This window comes from Melanerpes formicivorus, unplaced genomic scaffold, assembly GCF_026170545.1.
Source record: "Melanerpes formicivorus ecotype bairdi unplaced genomic scaffold, bMelFor1.0.p_v2 SCAF_25, whole genome shotgun sequence".
Lineage (NCBI taxonomy): Eukaryota > Metazoa > Chordata > Aves > Piciformes > Picidae > Melanerpes > Melanerpes formicivorus.
Genome location: NW_027142377.1, coordinates 10,848,907 through 10,868,802, shown reverse-complemented (window position 1 = coordinate 10,868,802; position 19,896 = coordinate 10,848,907). Strand labels below are relative to the sequence as shown.

Here is a 19,896-nt window from a genome sequence, read left to right as displayed (position 1 = left end):
TCTACTGAGAGAGTCCAGTGTAGAGCTACAAGGATGACTGGGGGACTTGAACATCCCTCCTATCAAGACAGAGAGCTGGGACTCCTTAGTCATAAGATGGCTGAGAAGGGCTCTTGTTAAGGTCTATAAACACCTGAAGGGTGGATGCCAGGATGAAGGTTATGATCCCTTCTCAGTGGTGCCCTGTGACAGGATGAGGAACAACAGGTATAAGCTGGAACACAGGAGGCTCCACCTCAACAAAAGGAGGAAGTTCTTTACAGTGGGGGTGACGGTGCACTGGAACAGGCTGCCCAGAGAGGTTGTGGAGTCTCCTCTTCTGAAGACCTGGAAAATCTGCCTGGATGCATTCCTGTGCAGTTTGCCTTAGGTGATCCTGCTTTGGCAGCAGGGTTACACTAGATGATTTCTAGAGGTCCTAGTGGAAGTCCCTCATCCACACGAGTGCCACTATTTCCTCAGAGCAGAGACACTACAACCTGTTGTATTTTAAGTAATCGAAACGAAGACACATAGTTCAACTCCAAAGAAACTTTTCATGACTTGTACCAAGTTCAGCAAGAGAACAAGGATTTCTCAGAAAAAAGATGGATGCACATACCCATCACAGACCATAAATCCAGTGGTGCCTCACCATAAGGAAAAATAAATCCTCTGAAGAATAAAGATAAGCTGTTTGGCTTCTGAGCATAAACTAAGCTCACAGATAAAAGAGACACACCACAACAAGTGCCCCAAAGATTAACTGTGCACTCAAGGCCAGTTGGTGCCTTCCCCAAGTGTATCAACAGACCAAATCACATTAATTCAGCTGGCTTGCAGAATTAATATCTGGTGGGGAGTAAATACCTCCCTGTATTGGAGTCAGGTGAGCACAACTATGAACTTCAACTAGTCACAGCCCATTTCTGATGGCTTGCAATACCCACACTTCAGAATCACAATTAGCATCACAAATACATTTAACAAGTCTTAGAATGAGTTGAGAACAATCTCAGATACATACACAGATCCAGCATTCACAGTCACCAAATTATTTTAATATATTTAGAAAGAAAGAAACAGGAAGAAACAATCCAGCCAGCTGCTAAGATGTTAGCTCAACATGGTTTTAAGGACAAGTATCAAGAATTTGGCAGTATTTGTCACAAAAAAAAAAAATACTAACAGCCTGGGTCTGGAAAAAAGAGAACTATTTGACCATAAAGTAACAGAAATTTGGGTTCTGGCAGTGTCACAATGCAGGAAAAAAAATAATTACACCAGAATTTGTTCAAAGGCAGGAGGTCTGAAGAGCCAATCCTATCATTATGCAGGCATTATCCAATTTAGTTTTGGAAATTGCACCAATCATTAAGATTCCTTTTCATTGATTTGTACAGATGGAATTTTCCTTCTTTCCCCACAATTAAACAAAATAAGCAGTATTTAGATTAGCAACTTCATTACTGAGGAATAACATATTTATTAGCTGAATTAATCTGTAAGGGATGGAGAAGAGATGCTACTGATTTCTTTCAGCATCTACTCCCAACACATTACCTTGCGTGACAAGCCTCTGGCATAAGAATTTATAGTCTGTAAAATAAAAACAAATGGATGCATGAGATTTCTTCATCTCCAAAGAAGGAAAAAGAACATTAGAGGATTCATTATGGCTCTTGATCAAAACAGATTTCAGCGCTCCATGTCTTTGTCACTGACAAGTCATATACACAGGAAAACTTGTTTTGTTATGTGATAATACAATCTTTTAGAGGGTTTAAAACCACTAGACATTCATCCTCTTGCTCTTTAACAGCATGTCACAAGCTGAAGGCATGAATACATAAAGAGCTGGCTAAAGACAAAGAAGGAAGCAGCCTTTCTTCCATCACTACCACATATGTTTTTCTATTTCCTCCAAATCTTGCTTGTTCCTTCAGATCTGCAGCTACAACCTGCTTTTGAAGGCCTCACACATGCTCTTTCATCTGCTTGACTTGGCATTTATCACACAAAGGACAGAGGACAGGCATTAAGGAATTTTATTTTCTGCCAGAAAAGAGGCAACATCAGAGTTCAAGAAAAATTGTCACAAATCAGGACCAAGTGGACAAGCAGTAGGATTTCAGCATTGGACTAAAAGCATCTAATAGACTGAGAACATAAAAGTTTATATTTATCTCAGCCCTATATCTTATTTAAAGACATCTTAATTAACATATTCTCTTAGCTGATGAAGTTGATGACATGACTGCCCTGGTCATTAAGAAGCTGCAAGTTCACAGCACGTACCTAAGGCAGAGTAAGCCTTCCAGCAAAACCACGGAGGGTCAAACTGGTATTACTAGCACTTCTACATGCAAGGTGGGGGAGGGGGGAAGGTAGAAAGTGGGATAAATCCAGAAATATTCTTTCAATTTACATCCCAAAACAATGGAGCCAACCCACTAAAAACCACGGGGAAGAGCAGGAATTCAGACATCTCCAACTTAAAATCTGACAGCTACAGTTAGTAGATTGATTATTTCCACTTGAAAGAAAAACATTCTATTGAGATAATTTGATTTTCCTCAGACTATGAATACTAATAACCCCATTACTTTATCACTATTGTAATAGTTCTTAGTGATGTAAATGCCAATTTAAAAAGCCATCCACCAAACATATGTCATCGGGATGTAGTCCAGTGATCTCTGCGCTAGCTATGCCCCACTTCCCTGAAGTTTTAAACAACAGAAAACACTGCACAGCATTTGCAAACAGAGTAAACTCTAGTTTAGATCATTTGACAAGGGAAAATACCACCAACCACACACGAAAGCATACTCAACTGCTCTACTTAGAATACGTCTCACTAGTTTTACTTAATAGCTTTTTCTTTTGTTTCTAATGTAGCTTTGTACTTAGTTTTCCTCCTGTTTCATGCATCAGTGTATTTGAATACCTCAGAAGAATCTATCTATAAGTTGCTTTACATTTTCTAGACATCAAAAGACCAGTAACTCTTCCCTAGCTTACAAAATATCTAGAACCCAATGGGCTTTTCCACACTGAACTATGCATTGGTAATTTTTGTATCTTAGCTTCATAGTTACTATAGTAACAGACCAGCTCAAGAAACACTGATTTCATTCAAAACATTAACAGAAAACAAAGAAACAATTTAGGCACAGCAAGACATGCCTCAAGTTGTAGGTTAACTGCCCTTTGTTATTCTAATACCTTTCCAGCACACAAAGGCCAGAGGAGTCCAATCAGAGCCACCAAGTTGTCGGGTGTGGTAAAAGGGACACCGAAACACGAAAAGCCACCAAGCTCCCTCAAAATTGGGTGGCAAGCAATAAAACCACTCCCTCATGCCCAATTCTAACATGGGTCACCAGAGTTAGAATAATTGATGCCTATATGCCTTCTGCTAGTAGCCAGGCTCTCAGACAGTGCTCTCCAAAGTCCTCATCCTCCCCACCTGGGGCACTGGAGAAGAAAAGAGAAAATATACTCAACAATAAACCAAGCAGAAAGTTACACTAGAAATATGCATCACAAACTACTCAAATAAGACACATCTGTGAGTTACTTAGAAATCCTATTTTCCCAAATACAGATCTAGTTTAAGATTCTCTTTTTTACCATACCAGCTACCACTGCTTATTTCTCTTCTCCCGAGATGCAAAGTTTGAGACTTGACTTTAGCATTTTATATTCCCCTGACATTCACTGCTGACCCACCTGTAGATTAGCTGTGGCTAAAGGACTTCACACTTCTCTAGCCACTTTGTACGAGTCAGCAGGTGAAACCACTGACCAGGAGGCTTAAACACGGTCCTCATCTTGCAGGGGTACAGATAACCACTAACAGGAGTAAAGGGTTCAGCAGTGACACAAGATAGACAAGACAGTCCTCACATCACAGACCTGCTGCAAGCTTCCTTAAAGAACAGCTAGGAAGGAAAGGATAAAAGGGAAAAAAGGGGAAACGAAGAGCAGCTCTTCACTTGTGGTTTGTAGGTTTTCATTGCCAAGGGCAAAATTCCCAACATAATTCAAAACTACCCTGAGGGCAACATCATTATGTTAGGTGTAAGATGTGTGGTTTCATCCTGGAAAACAAGTCAAAGAACATGTGAAGCAAATGTATCATCAACTTTGGCATGACTATCCTTGCACATACTTCTGGTTAAGAGAAGAAATAGCTGTTGGATTTTAGAAACTCCTGTACTAGCTGAATTACAGCAGCAGGCCCACCGTGCTAGACATGTACATGCTCAAGACAACAAACCAAACCACATAAAACCATCCCTTGTTGAATTCACATAGAAGATGGGAACACAAAATAAGAAAAACACACTAGTTTTATTATGCCAAATGGCTGGTCACTCTCCTCCTGTTACACCACTGTAATGCTGATTGCAATAGGAGAATAATCACATTCCACCTTTTATATAACTGGGTTATGACCATCTCCCCTACAGCTTTACAGACCACATTTAGGAGGAAAAAGGGTCTCACATCTCTCAGAAACATTGAAGAGCAGAGCACACATATTTTAGTGTACGAAAGGTGCAAATGAAAGTCACCAATGTATTCAAGGACAAACATTTTTCCCAAGTCATGCTGCATTCCATCCTTAAAATCCGCACAACTTCCCTGTGCCAGTGTGCATACAGAGCAGCATGCAGAAAACTCTGGAACACAACAAAAGAAATCTGAGGAACAGGTATTTTGCTTTAGAAATCATATAAAAATTACAGGATCTGCACATGCCCACACTCTAGAGAACGAGCAGAATCAGGTATAAATCACTCAATTTAACCACCACCTACTGCAGCTAGGGCTGACATGGTGAGGCTGAACTCACCATGTTTATGTGCTCCTAGCACAGCCTGGGGCGTCCCTGATGACCTCCTCTTGACACTGTCTGGCACATCAGTAAACTATTCACGAAACCTCCTCTCAACACTGATGAATTAAACGAAGTTCTATAAAACTAAATGGAAAACCAAGACTGACTAATATGCTGTATGCAAATTTTGGTAATCAAAACATTTAAGTAGTAATCTCCCAAGAACGGTAAGGTTTGCTACCCACGTGAGTAGCAAAAAAAAAAGGAAGTGTCCAGGAGCCTAAGCTTTACTGCAGTCCTCTCACTTGTTTCCTTCTCCAGCAAATATTTATATTAGCTCTGAAGAAGGTAGGCTGCTGATACACAGCCAGAGACTTGCATTTTATCTAATTATGTCACAGTCCCTTGTAAAAATGACCCTGGATACTCCTAATAGTAGCTACAAAGATTAACTTCTGAAAACACTTCCAGATATATAAACAACACATTTTAATGGGCTACCAAGCAGTCCTCACAGTTGCTCTGTTACACTGGCCAAAAGCAGCACTATTGCCTTAGTTTCATTATGAAGCAAATGGAATATTTTTTAAACTTCTAGATTGTGAACTTCAGTTCTTTGGTTGTACCTTCAACTTCTACAACAAAGATCAAAGTAAATTATAGCTCCAGAGGAGAGGGAACTATCCCAGACCCCTGGCTATCCATGTAATGGTCACCCTGACACAGGTGGCAAGCATCAAATCAACTTTGCCAATTGCATATCAAAACAGAAAGTGAACCAATTTGAACTAAGAAATAATTTTGACTGAGTTTTAACACCAACTGTGGGATGCAAAGCTAAAAAATGATCAATGTTTAAATCGATACCTAATGTACTCAAAAGTAAGTACTCCACACCAACATATTCATGACTAGGCACTAGGCAATGCTTTTACCAAAACATTGTTTTCCCATCTAATAGTTTCAAGTAGTTAAGACATAGCCTCTAATATTCCAACTGATTAGATGAGCATTGTGTGTTACACCAACTTGTCTCCAGAAATCACAGAATGCACTAGGTTGGAAGGGACCTTTAAAGACCATCTAGTCCAACCTCCCTGCAGTAAGTGAGAAAACACCCAACTATATTAGGTTGCTCAGAGCCCCATCAAGCCTCCCAGATCTCACTTCAGCACTCTAAACTAATCACCACTGATTAAATACAGCAATTCTGACACTACTCAGCTACACTACCCAATAACTCTCAAAGTCAGGTTTTCTCTATTCTAATAGAAAAAGGATGTATTTCAGGAATTATTGTGCTCTTTGTCTTGTCCCTCAGAGGTCAGAGTAGAAAAACAAATCAGCTCTAGAAATCAACTTTTATCATTACTTTTCAAACAGGATTTGGTTGATCCTGCTCCATCCATTCTGTTCTGCTCAAACCTTTCAAAGAACCTGCCTAGAAAACAATACAATTCTGGTCACCCATTATGTAGAGTCTTTTCTCTCAAGTCTGTTCCAAGCTTTTGTCATCATCTGTCTTCTACATGGTGGAAGTAAAAAAAACCTAACCATAAAGTCCTCTCACATATGCAAATAAGATGCATTGTGAAACTCCCCCAACAAAACTAAATTCAAGTTTAGTAGGCCTGTGTTACCATTCCAGATGCTTTTTTTTATTAAGTCTCAAGAATTGTACCCACTCATACCATGACTTCAAATTATATTACCAAAATCCTGCATCTTCTAACCATCAGTTTACAATATACAAACAGTACACAAATGACAACAGCAATAAAGAACGCACCATCATTAGAATAAGGCACCTTGATGTGTAAATTTTCACTGCTTTAATGGCCTCAAGTTAGCTCCTGTATTTTGAGCTGACCAGAAGCAGAGCCACGACACAACTGCAATCCGCATGCAACATATTAGTCATGCTGGGTCAGCTCCTGGATTAGATTTTACAAGAAGGCAAACACTAGCAATTGGCAGCCCTACCACTGCTCAGGAGGCGACACGCCCTCCACTACAGCAGTTTTGAACTCCAGAGTGTCTCAGCATTAAGGGATGACCACCTCAGACAAGCTCCAGGTGACAGCTATGGCTAGCTGCAGTCATCCTGGAGGCACAAGCAGGACGTGAGGCTGACATTTTACTCTGCCACACCTACAGCAGCCAGTACGCCTTTTGTTGTTTCCATACATACTCCATTAGTTTACATTCCCTCTTGGGGTTTAAGCTTCATTGTCTGAAGCCGGAAAGCGGCACTTCCCACAAAGGGCTACTGGCCGTAGGGCTGGCCGTTGTGCCAAACCGGCAGAGACGCCTATCCCCTCACTTTTCGCAAGGCTCCGTGAGGCGGGTTTGGGAAAGGGGCAGCGCTGCTCCTTCATTCCTCAACCTCGCCTCTCCCTGCGAGATAATTTGTATGAAATGAGTAAGATTAAAAGCATCGGTATGTCCCTCCTCCCCCGCCCGCAGCAGCAATCCGCCGCAGGGCTGCCTGGCCTCCCCGCCGCCCAGCCCGGCAGATCAAGGCCGCCCTGCGGGTGAATCGTGCCCGGGACAATGCGACGAGGGGCCATGCAGATTTGGGGTTGGGAGATGCCGGACCCCCGCGGGTCCCCGAAGGGGCGGCGGCAGTTACATCGGCCCTGTCCCGCGTACCCCACCTCGACACGGCCGTTGCCAGGCGGCGGCCTCGCCCCCGGGCGGCCCATGTGCGAGGCGGCGGCCGGGGCGGCGCTTCTCTCCTCTCGCCATTAGCATAACAGAACAAGAAGGAGTACGGACAGTGAAGAAACTAAAAATAAAATGTAACAAGAGAAAGGAGAGTCTTTTTTTCCCCGCACGATGTACGCCAAGGCCACGAGAAGTGGGGCCGCGCCCCGGCTTGAGGGGACGGAGCGATGCCGCAGTTGGCGGCCGAGGGCCGGCAGACAAAGGGAACCCTCCCGGCGGGACAGTGAGGAGCGAGAACCGGAGCGATTCGGAGAAAAGCGCCCGGCTGCGAGGACCACTACCCTCTCCCTCCCCGACCCTGGGCAGAGGCGCTCACCAGCCGATCCGGAGGACGATCCTCTTTTCCGAGGGGCAACGGCGGCGGCAGGCTCGGGCGGCAGGGGCTGAGAGGGCCGGATGGGGGCCGAGGGCTGCTCCTGCGCGGGGGACGGTGTGGTGGCCGAGGAGGAGGAGGAGGACACCGCTCCCGGGGGACTCCAGCCGGACTGCGGTGGCTCCGGAGCGGCAGGGCGCGGCGGCTCGGCGGGGCCGCCGAGGTCCAGCAGCTGCGGTGGCCGCTCCTGCAGGGCTGTGGTGGGGGCGGGAGCCGCGGCGGGTTTCCTCTCCATCACCTCCAGCTGCTCGTCGAAGTCTTCGTCCTCCTCTTCCTCCTCTTCTTCCTCCTCCTCCTTCTCGTCGTCGAGCACAAACTGATAATTAAACTGGGGCTGCTGCGGCCGCGCCGGGCCGGTGGAGGAGGAGACCAGGGGTGACTGGTCCAGCTCGTCCATGGTGCCTGGAGGTGACGGAACAATGAGTGAGCGGCGCTAGGGCTGTGCCTCTGCCGGCTGCGGGGGGGGAAGGAGGCAGGGCGGGTTGCGCCGCCGCTGCGGGACCCAGACTCCACGCCCTGTTGAGTCACCGGCGGTGGAAGCGGCGAAGCGCGCGCTCGCCGCCCCGCCCGCCACACCGCCGAGCGACGGCGGCCACGGCCATTGAGAAGTGGAGAGGACCGCGGGACAGCCAATGATGGGCGGCCCTGGGTGCGGCTGCCTCATGAATATGCACCATAAAGGCGGGGCGCGGGGATGGCGAAGCCGGGATGAAGAAGTCGGATAAAGTTCAGCCCCGACAATGCGGGATAGGGTTGAAGTGGTCGCTGGGGCGGACCCACCTGCGCCTTGGTCCGGGGCCCCACAGAGGGGGCGGTCCTGGGGGCAGCCTCTCTCACTGCCGGGGCGGGGTAGGGGGGGGTTCCTCCTCCATCCCTCCGTGGGCCGGGAGCAGGCAGCAGCAGCGTGACAGACATTTTGAGAGTGCGTGTCGTGATTCATCACTTTCTTCTTCCAGGCGCAGTTACTTTTTTTTTTAATTTTGACCTCGGGTTTATTTTGTTGGGTTTTTTAATTTTTTTTTGTTTGGTGGGTTTTCTTTTTTTCTGTTTGCTTTGTTTTTAACAACGGCCAGAAACCATCTTAGGTCTTCCGTAAAGAAGGGGAGACTATCATGGGGCTCCTCGAAGACCCCCGCTGGAAGGCACTGATGGTCTGTCTTATCCTGGATGTGACGAGTGGGTCCCACGGCATCCCAGGAGCATCCGCATGCGGGGCCGGGAGCGGGACAGGCCCCTCCTCATCGCGCAGGCAGGAAGATCACCCCCGCGGTGAGAGGCGGAGCCAGTCAGCGCCTTCCTCCGAGGGGAATGAAAGTTTTAACCAAGACATGATGGAAAAAAGCAAAACAAAACAACCCACCACAACCACCACACAAAACAAAAAACCAAAACCCCACACCACACCGAATTTGCCATGTCTGGATAAAAATAAACGAAAAACCAAATAGGAGACGTTTTCAGAAGAGACAAAATTGTTTAGCCATTCGTATCAGCTTAAGTCAGTAATCTGAACAAATCTGGCCATCTCTTTAAAATCCGAATTATGCAACTTGTGCGGGAAGAAATGGCAGCTTGTTCACAAGTTAAAATTTGGTGCCTAGCTCTGTGTTAGGCTCTGGTGTGGTCTGTTTCTTTCTGCTCAGAGATGGAACCTTGGCCAAAGCCCTGTGGGTAACACTTTAACTAAACAGGCCTATGTTGGGATGCAATTTCCACCCACACGGCTACTGTAATTAGACCAAAAGGACTTATAATATATATTTAATAATATTCCAACATTAGTATGGATTTTTAACCCACAGATGATTTATGCTCACACATGTACCTGAATAAAGAAAGCAGTTCATGGAAACGTTCAGAGTAAGCAAACTGCAGTATCAGTGAGATGCAAAGACTTAAAGAAATCACTCCTGTTACTTCCATGTGGGAAGCAGTGTAGGCAGAGATTGATGTTCAGGTGAGCAGCCCCATTAAGCAGGAGGACTGACACCCTGTGATGCACTAGGAGAGCTTCCAAGTGGGCTCTGCTTAACATACCTGAATGTGCGGAGGCAGGGAGTGGGCAGCTCAAACTGCAGAGGGAAGATTCACCACCATCAGACACGGGGCAGATCTCCAGCATTCAGTCTCTTTCTGAAAAACAGGATGGCAACACATGCAGGGAGGGACTCTGGGGTCCCAGAACTGAGTCCTCTTTTGCCGCAGAGAAACGTATTGCATTCTTTGCATGAGTTGCCTGAATCCAACTATTTGAGCATGGGCTAGGTTGTTGCTGCGGTTTGTGTTGGGGAGCGTAAATAACATCATTTTCTAAATAAGAGACTTCCTACTAATTTCCAGTCTTCATTTGATCAAGGCAAATGTACATCCTTTTCTTACTTTTATCATCAATTTAAATTGTTACTTTCTTTGAATTATATTTTTTCAGGCTGCTTAAAAAAATATACTTTCTTAAGCTAAAGCTTAAGAATTCCTCTGTCACATTTATCCTTGCTCCTCCAAGCAGCTTTTCCCTGCACCCTGTCCCAGCTCAGCCGAGGCACAGTAAGTTTCAGATCAGACTTTTTCCCAAGGATGCACAGACACTAATGTTCTGTGCCTCCATAAATTACTAGAAAGAATGTGAAAAGTATTTTGATAAATACAGTGAATGCAACACTGTTATCCTGACAGAGATAAAAAAACTCCCAGCAGGTGAATAAGCACTGAAATGCCTGTGAGGTCTTTAGACTTCCATTCTTTTCCTTTAAAATACTGTACTACTTAGGACAGAGTGGAACCCAAGCTCAGCCTAGGTATCAACCTGTATTGCACATCTATTGGTTAAACAAGCAAATGGTCTTTTAGCATGCCATTAACATATAAGGCAACAAGGTACTTTTGACAATGTGTAAAATTCTGTGTACAGACACAGCACCGAAACTCATTTTAACATAGCTAACTGCAGTGACTATTGGTCATCTGCAAATAGGAAAAATCTATATATAATTCAGCTGATTTTATCAGAGTCCTTGAAAGGGACTCCACCATTAGCAAATGACAAGTGAAAAGGTTTGGGTTTTTTAATTAGAAAAAGGAAGTGACTAAAGGTCTTGAAGGGAAACAGGAAGGGAGTTCCAGCTATCTGGAGTAAGTCAAATTAACACAGCAAAGGAAATTACAACTTTCCAGTATTGAAAGTACATTGCAAAACAGCCTTTCTTTTATTTCTTCAGAAACATATTTTACAATTCTTAGATGCAGATTGCCAATGTACTTTGCAGATATTTGGAAAATTAGGTGCTTTCATGTACTGAATTTGGGAAGACAAGTATTCACCATATGCATTCAACCAGTTGGTGAATTTCTGGATTTCCACAGCAGTGCTGACAGTGGCTATTGCACTAGTAGAATTTTCTCCTGTCCACTGTGACCTTCTGCTTGATCTCACACAGAAGTAATATGATATCACAGCATATCATAGACTAGGAAAATAATTGTGATGGGACAAATAGAGTATTATCACTTCACAGTGGGATCAAACAGAAAAAAAAACCCTATTTGGTCTCAAGCAGCAAATTAAAAAGATGGAGTTAAAATTGCAAGGATGGTTGGATTTTTGTCCCTCTTTTTAAGCTCAAAGTACAGTCCTCCAGGTATCGAGCATCATGTCTTCATCTCTGAAAAGAGAAAACTCTGATTCTTTTGTTCTCAGATTATGCCTGTGCTGCAGTGCCTTGGGCATCAAGTGCATTTACCTAGCAGGTTTGTCTCCATTTGAACACCCACTGTACTTCTTTTCCAGATCAGTAGAGGGATATTACAACAACATCACTGCTTTGTTTATTCATACATCCCTTGACAGTAACCAAGTTGGGTTCAGCTTTATTAGGCTCTCTGGAGCCTGCTTTTTAGCCAGTTCCTCTGAAGTAATTAACATTTTCTTGACTGTAGCTTTTAAAACCTTTTATGTTCTTTAGTGTTCCAGGCACTTCCTATTCTGGAATTGTTTCTAATACCCCATAGGCTGACTTAGATGGAGCAAATTTTCCCACTTTTTATGGCCCAAAGATCACCTTGATCAATCAAACCAGACCATTTCCACAGTAACTGTCCTAATAACCATGTCATTGTACAGTGTTCTGATTCACATCTGTCACAAAATGGTCTTTAAAACTTCCTTCAGCCAGCCTGCTGGATGCCAGCTGGTCCATCTGTATAAATAAGACTGATTAAGGACAGCTCTAAACTACACCAACTGCAATGAGTACTAAGTTGCCATTAGCTGTAGCTTTAAATTCCTACATCCAGGTAATTTTCTTCTAGGCCACAACTTGGTCCATTTAAGCTTTCATTCAAAGGATCCAAAGGTGATGCATAATGTTAAAAATTATGTTACAACAGTGAAGAAGAATCTATTTGCTCATCATTAAACTATACCAGCATTTGAACTGAATCAAAGCAACCACAGTGCTCTGCAGCAGATGAGACGATGAAAGAAGAATTCACCTCACTAAAACTGCACAGGAATCCACTGTCATTGGATTTTGGTCTGATTACTCTTTGTCTTGGAAAGAACCATTTGGTCTTAAAAGACAATACACAGAGAAGATGCCACTTGTATGTCTTACTGACATACGGGACCCTTAGCAATGGGGTCCTTCCACACACAAAGAATATGTTGTTTATACTGAAGAGAAATGAGACTTCTGTGCAACAACCTCAAACATTTCCTGTAGCACTTCCATATTCCTGGAGAACCTCCTATCTAAGAACTGACTCCAAGGAAGTCTGCTTAACTTGCAGGACTAACAAGTTCCCAACAAGCAGACTGTATGGATTTAATATACATCATTTCCTTGAAGCCCTCTCCTCTCTGTGCAGTCAGGGGAGTGAGGTTTGGACACTCTGAGGGAGCATGCAGTCAGTCAGAAAACTTAAGTGAAAATAAAGACTAAAGACTTATCTTCCATTATTAAAAAGATGCAATATATTAATTTGCACCATTACTGTACAGACAAGGTTGATGGCATTGCTCCTGGGACTATGAAACTTAAATATACAGGCCAAGTTTGCACTGGAAGCAACAGTACTGATTTCAGATGGCACCAGCCCACCATCTTCTAGCACTTTGCTCACTGCTAATAACTTGTCCCTTGTGACTGCTTTTATCCAACCACAACAGCTGGAGTCTTCACTTGAACTTTGGGGTCACAGTGCAGTTTTGACTTCCAAAGACAGAAGGTATGGTACACCACCAAAGCCATTGACTACTGCTCTTTGCTTATGAGCATTTAGGGAGCTCTTCCTTTTATCTGGGTCAGGCAAAGATAGGACAGCTAAAAAAAATTTCAACACAACTACCCTGCTTTCTCACTATCACATCAGGCTGATCGTACACTGAAGCCTTTTATCTTCCTCACCTTTCCCTACATAAAACACTACACCTTCTGAACAGTTTGGACAATTTCAGTTAACTATGGCAGTGTCAGAAGATTCAAGAATTTTAAATTCCTGATAGCTCTGTAAAAATCAGCAGCTGGCTAAATTACAGAGAGCTAAGGTGGGCCATGAGAACTTGGTTGTTACCCATTCCATTTGGAAGCCATCGGCAAGTAAGTAGTATTTACAAGCATGTCTGTCTTTTACCCAGATGGCAAAGCTAAAAAGGAGAACAAGAGAGATGTAAGAATGACTGAAGATATTCCAGGATAGAGATGCAAACAACGTAAGACCTGAAGCTATAGGAAACCTGAATTTGCTAGTTTTACTGGTTTTGGAACTAGTTCCTGGCTGTTATAGATAGATATGTATTTTTAGGTGAGTCATGCCAGTGGAACTGTGTTGAAGATTACCTAGGTGCAGACAAAGTTTTGGCAAGGACAGGAGATAAAACAGAGATAAATCTAGGCTGAATTCTTTCTCATCTACCCAGTGAAAAGGAGCAGAAACAAAAGGAAAATATCCTGAGAAAACAGCACATGAAAAAGCAGCTACACAGGGCTACTGTATTCCCCAAAGAAAAGCAAGGTTCTTCAGACTCTCTAGGGCATCTTTGGTAGGTATCTCTACGGTATTTTCAAATGCATTTTTTTCAGTACATATATAGCTTTTGCTCTTCTCACTGTAAATTGTGAAAAACAAACTACCTGAATACCATGTAAAATCTGCTGAAGTGATTACTTCAGCAAAGGCTATTAGCTAAGATTAATGGGGTTTATTCTATCAGATAGAATCAGGTAGCTAAACAATGCAAGTTTTAATGCATGAGCCTGGAAACAGCTGTAACTTGACAATATGCTTGGTGGAAATCCCTGGGTAAATCAGAAAACAAACCAGTTTGGCTTTAGAGATTGCTACATACATGTTACTTATTTCTCATACAAATCTTCCTCGCTTCAAGCTTTAGAAAATAAATCAGATTCTAGAACCATCAGTCTTTAAGATTTATCCAACAGAATTGTTTCAACAGAGTTCTTTTCAATTGTGCATTATGCCATTGTAATGTTGATCAGATCTCTCTGATTACAGCGTTTCTAAAGCTAACACAGATTCACAGAGTCATAGAATGGTTTGGGATGGGAGGGACCTTGGAGATCACCTAGCTCCAACCTCTTGTCATGGGCAGGCGCACAACTTCCACCAGACCAGATTGCTCAAGGCCTTATCCAACCTGGCCTTGAACACCTCAGGGAGTGGGCATCCATGGCCCCCTGGCCAACCTGTTCCAGGGTCTCACCAACCTTACTTTGAAGAATTTCTTTCTAATATCCAGTTTAAATCTTCTCTCCTTGAGTTTCAATCACAGTATCACAGTATCACCAAGGTTGGAAGAGACCTCAAAGATCATGAGTCCAACCTGTCAAAAAGCCACTGTCAGGAGTGGGATTTGAACCCACGCCTCCACACGGAGACCAGAATTCCCAGATCCAGGAAGGAGCTCTAAGCCTTGAGTCTGGCGCCTTAGACCACTCGGCCATCCTGACACTCTTGTCAATTCAGAAATGAGGTAATGGAGTTCCTTCCCTAGTCTCACCATCAGACTAGACTAGACTAGACTAGAAGAGAATAGACCAGACCAGATCATTGTGTCCAACCTATCATCCAACACCACCTAATCAACTAAACCATGCAACCAAGCACCCTGTCAAGTCCCCAGTGATGGTGACTCCACCACCTCTCCGGGCAGCCCATTCCAATGGGCAATCACTCTCTCTGTGTAGGATTTCTTCCTAACCTCCAGCCTAAACCTCCCCTGGTGCAGCTTGAGACTGTGTCCTCTTGTTCTGGTGCTGGTTGCCTGGGAGAAGAGACCAATCCCCACCTGGCTACAACCTCCCTTCAGGTAGTTGTAGACAGCAATAAGGTCACCCCTGAGTCTCTTCTTCTCTAGGCTAAGCAACCCCAGCTCCCTCAGTCTCTCCTCATAGGGCTTGTGCTCCAGACCCCTCCCCAGCTTTGTTGCCCTTCTCTCTACATGCTCCAGCAAGTCAACATCTTTACTAAACTGAGGGGCCCAGAACTGGACACAGGACTCCAGGTGTGGCCTAACCAGTGCTGAGTACAGGGCAGAATGACCTCCCTGCTCCTGCTGGCCACACTATTCCTGGTACAGGCCAGGATGCCATTGGCCTTCTTGGCCACCTGGGCACACTGCTGGCTCATATTCAGCCTACTATCAACCAGTACCCCCAGGTCCCTTTCTGCCTGGCTGCTCTCAGCCACTCTGACCCCAGCCTGTAGCACTGCATGGGGTTGTTGTGGCCAATGTGTAGAACCCGGCACTTGGATGCGTTAAATCTCATGCCCTTGGACTCTGCCCATCTGTCCAGCCTGTTGAGGTCCCTCTGCAGAGCCTCTCTACCATCTAACAGATCAACTCCTGCCCCCAGCTTGGTGTCATCTGCTAATTTACTGATGATCGACTCAGTGCCCTCATCCAGATCATCAATAAAGATATTAAAGAGCACAGGGCCCAGCACTGATCCCTGGGGCACACCACTAGTGCCTGGCTGCCAGCTGGATGTGGCATCATTCACCACCACTCTCTGGGCTCAGCCCTCCAGCCAGTTCCTAACCCAGCTCAGAGTGCTGCTGTCCAAGCCATGGACTGACAGCTTGGCCAGGAGTTTGCTGTGGGGAACAGTGTCAAAGGCCTTGCTTAAGTCCAGGTAGACTACATCCACAGCCTGCCCCACATCCACCAGGTGGGTCACCTGATCATAGAAGGATATCAAGTTGGTGGAGGCAGGACCTTCCCTTCCTAAATCCATGCTGGTTGGGCCTGATCCCTTGGCCATCCTGCAAGTGCTGTGTGATTGCACTCAAGATGACCTGTTCCATAATCTTGCCTGGCACTGAGGTCAGGCTGACAGGCCTGTAATTCCCTGGCTCATCCAACCTGCCCTTCTTGTGGATGGGCATCACGTTGGCAGCTTCCAGTCCTCTGGAACTGAGGACAGAACTGTAAATTGGTGCTTCTGAGTACCAGACAGTGCAGCTTCTGCATACACTAACCATGCTTCATGATTGAGCTTAAGTGGCTAATCTAGATGAACTAAAATGGAAGGTGGTGTCTACTCATTCTTTTCCCTTTGTTTGTAATTTTAATTTTTACCTAATTTTACCTAATCCTTTTTCACCCATACTTTTCATTAGAATAATTACTTTCTTAACATTTCTTTTTTCCCCCCAAAGCATCACCCAGCAAATCAGTTTCAAATTACATCTGCTGTCCAGCCAACCTCACTGATTGATGACAAACATCTTCTTGATACTACACCAGTTGTTATTTCTTTTAGCTAGACCTAGAGGTAACAGAAAGCTATGCTTACCTGCTACTCTTCTCTCAGAAGAATCTTCAAGTTTAGTTCACTCTATAGACAAATTCCCTCGCCAGATCATCACTGCCACCATATTGCTCACTGCTCATCATACAGATACTCCATAGCTGTACTGAACTCTTTCTTTGTAACAAAGTACCCTTTATTTTTTTTTTCAAAAGTATACTAAAGGTTGTAAGACACATTTTATATTAACACACTTTATCTCATCTTCTGTCCTGGCTTTCCCACAGAGCTTCTCTGCCCTGATCTTAGGCACTTCCCCCTCACTCCTCCCAGTTTATTTCTATGGCTGCCTCAGGATGCTGAACTTGTAAAAGTAATTTATGCATCCTTCTATGGGATAAGAGGAAAGACAGCTGGGAGAAGACAAAAAGGGATGCTAAAATGGACTAGACCTCCAGCTGCTGATCTGCAGAATAATAAAGGTCAGCACTGACAACTGGCACAGGCTTAAACTATTGACTTTAGTTCCTTCAGACTAAAACAGCCCAGGACTGCTTAGTTCTGACTTCTCCATATAGCACCCATCTAATTGCAAACAAACAAAGATAGACATATTATTCCTAAAAATAGTACAGGTTCTCATCTCCCATATTTATCAGAATTAGCAAGTGCTATTTGAACTGCTTTAACAATGAAATCAGGTGCTCCCACATAAATACACACTACATGATACATAGATTCAATTTTAGGTCATTAATGGCAACTGAATGACATTTCAATTTTTACTGCAGTCCTACCAGTATGTCATTTTTCAAAGCACTGTGTTAGGGGTTTTGTCTTCCTCTCTGTGTGGAAATTTCAGTTCAAGTTATAGCTGTGTGTGGAATATGTATGTATGTATGTATGTATGTATGTATGTGTCGCAGGGTTGGAAGGGTAAGTCACAGTATGTATGTATAAATGTGAACCAAAAAAAGTAAAATATATTGTCCCTGGCCTGACTGGCTGTTTGGCTTCAATTAGGCTTGTTTAATATTAGGTAAACAATACCAATTAGGATGTTTACCATATGGAGTGCTTAGGCTTCCCAGTCAAGGCATGCTCACTGCATTAGGCAATGTACTGGCATGTTCAGAAGCCGATTCCTCCTACATGCAGTTCACAGAACACAACGCAACAGGTGGATGAAAGACATGGAAAAATCAGGTAACAACAAACCAAGAGAGGTCAGTGGAAAAGAGCAGTCAGTTTGTTACCTACCATTACTGATTAGTTAATTTCTCTTGCAGATGTTTTGGATTATGCTTGGATTTGAAAGGCAGATCTAGATGCAAGTGAGGAAATACATACCTGCATTGAAGAAAAAAAAAGAGTAGCAAATGAGCTTTGGTGTGCTAAGAACAGCATCTTGTAATACTAAACTTAAATACATAAGCAGACCAGAGAGTATATACAGGCACTATGTATTAATCACACACACTTCTATGCATTCTCCTCAGTTGTTCTAAGGCAAAGACTATCACCTCCTATTTACAGAGCATAACACAATGCACCCACAATACTGATCACAATCCCTGCATGGTATACAGATGTTATAAATACCTCCTGCCAGATTTCTCACAACTTTACAGACAGGCCAAACATGTCAGCTGGAAGCACTGATGAAGCAGGTGCTGGTAACCCATGCTGCAAAAGTTCACATTAAGCCCAAGATACAGAACAATTTCATCTCCATTTATTCTGATTCATGTTAGCACATGACTGATGTGTTTTAAAATCCTGAGGATAGGCAATGCATAGACATGCAGGATATGTGTATGCAATGTTTGTAGCCACGTCACCTGGGCAGCATCACATGAAATGTGACAAGATAGGCATGTTTAGGGTTTGGCAATACATAAGGATATGGATAAGGAACCCACACAATTACTTCAAGAGATAACGTTAAGTATTTGTGTTCTGAGCACTGCTACACAGAAACTCTGACACTGTCATAAGCTGTGTGGGTACTCCTCCAAAAATAATGGCTATCTAATATAGCAAGCATGAGGAACAGCTGGCTGTTCCTGTCCATGTGTCAGGAGTAAGTCATCTTCTTAGGAAAAGCAATACACTACTGAAGCTAGGAGTTTTGGTGCTTGTCAGCAATGGTTGTATGAGGATCAGACTGAAATGGGAAATGAGAAAGGTGGCAATTTGTGCACAGAAACTATGACAGCTGAGCAAGCTCCTAGTCCCTTGAAGATGGAAGGGGAGGACAGTGTCAGTCAGCAGCAGCTGGAAAGAAAGAAAACAGGAAGAACAAAATGGAATGCGTATTCCTAAGTTTTTGAAAGGGTGGACTGTAGCCAGACATGAAAGGGTTAGGAGAAAGAGAATGAATTTAATCATGAGAAATTGTAAAATATGAAGACAATAAAAGAAAGGGCAAGAAATCCCCTTTTCTAGCACAGAAACAGATGAAGTAGAGAAGCAGTGAGAAATGTAATTTCAGGTTACCCTTCTGTACTGAACGCATTAATAGTTTGATTTGGTTGTTATTTGAAACAAAGACAGAAGAAAGGAAAAGGCATAAAATCCTCCTTACAAGCAGAAAAAACAGAGAAGGCAGAAAACCAACTAAAAATCTAATTTTCAGTTCCCTTGCTACACTATTTATAATTTGACTCAATTCTGTTATTTTGGATATACATTCAAGCCTTTATTATTCTCTGCTCTCCCTTCTCATTCAAAACTTACTTCTAAGGACCAGTTTCATTCTCAGATGTGCATGTAAGTGTTACCACAGTAAAGAGCAGCTGCTTATGAGTATCTGAAGGCAACAGGACTAAAATCTGCTGCAAGACATCTCAAGAGGCAGTTGTTACAGTGTTTTAGAATGACAAGGACTGATTTTACAGCCTGACCTTCTGCATTTTCCAGTTGTGTAAAGATACTAAGCCAGGAAAGTGTCGCCCTAAATGACAGAATCTTCTGAAACAACAGTGCATTTATTGAATGAATCAGAACAAATTTGAGTCTCTGCATTTATGAATACCACTTGGATTAAACTTGTAGACTAAGAATTCATCCTCAAATTACTATTAATCAAAAAAACCCAACACCTACAAATAGAAGTTGGAAAGACATTTGAATGCTTAATAATCGGAATAAGCAAACCCGTTACTATGATTAAACCTTTCACATGAAGGAAGGATTAC

At 43.5% G+C, this 19,896-nt stretch overlaps 1 protein-coding gene and 1 non-coding gene across 3 annotated transcripts in view; both read right to left on the bottom strand.

Annotated features, from left to right (window-relative positions):
- The window catches only part of RTN4 (reticulon 4), a 45,783-nt gene extending 37,307 nt beyond the window's left edge, over positions 1-8,476 (bottom strand). The window contains exon 1 of one of the 2 annotated variants that reach the window (XM_068153314.1): positions 7,872-8,476. In XM_068153314.1, coding sequence (XP_068009415.1) covers positions 7,872-8,325 — 454 coding nt within the window. In that variant the 5' untranslated portion in view covers positions 8,326-8,476. The remainder of the gene's footprint in view (positions 1-7,871) is intronic. The other variant, XM_068153316.1, reaches the window with a different exon arrangement.
- A 6,305-nt stretch (positions 8,477-14,781) lies between these two features.
- TRNAL-CAA (transfer RNA leucine (anticodon CAA)) lies at positions 14,782-14,893 on the bottom strand. The gene is made up of 2 exons: positions 14,856-14,893; positions 14,782-14,827 (listed from the first exon to the last, which is right to left on the bottom strand). It is a non-coding gene; the product is annotated as a tRNA-Leu (tRNA).
- Between the last annotated feature and the right edge of the window lie 5,003 nt (positions 14,894-19,896).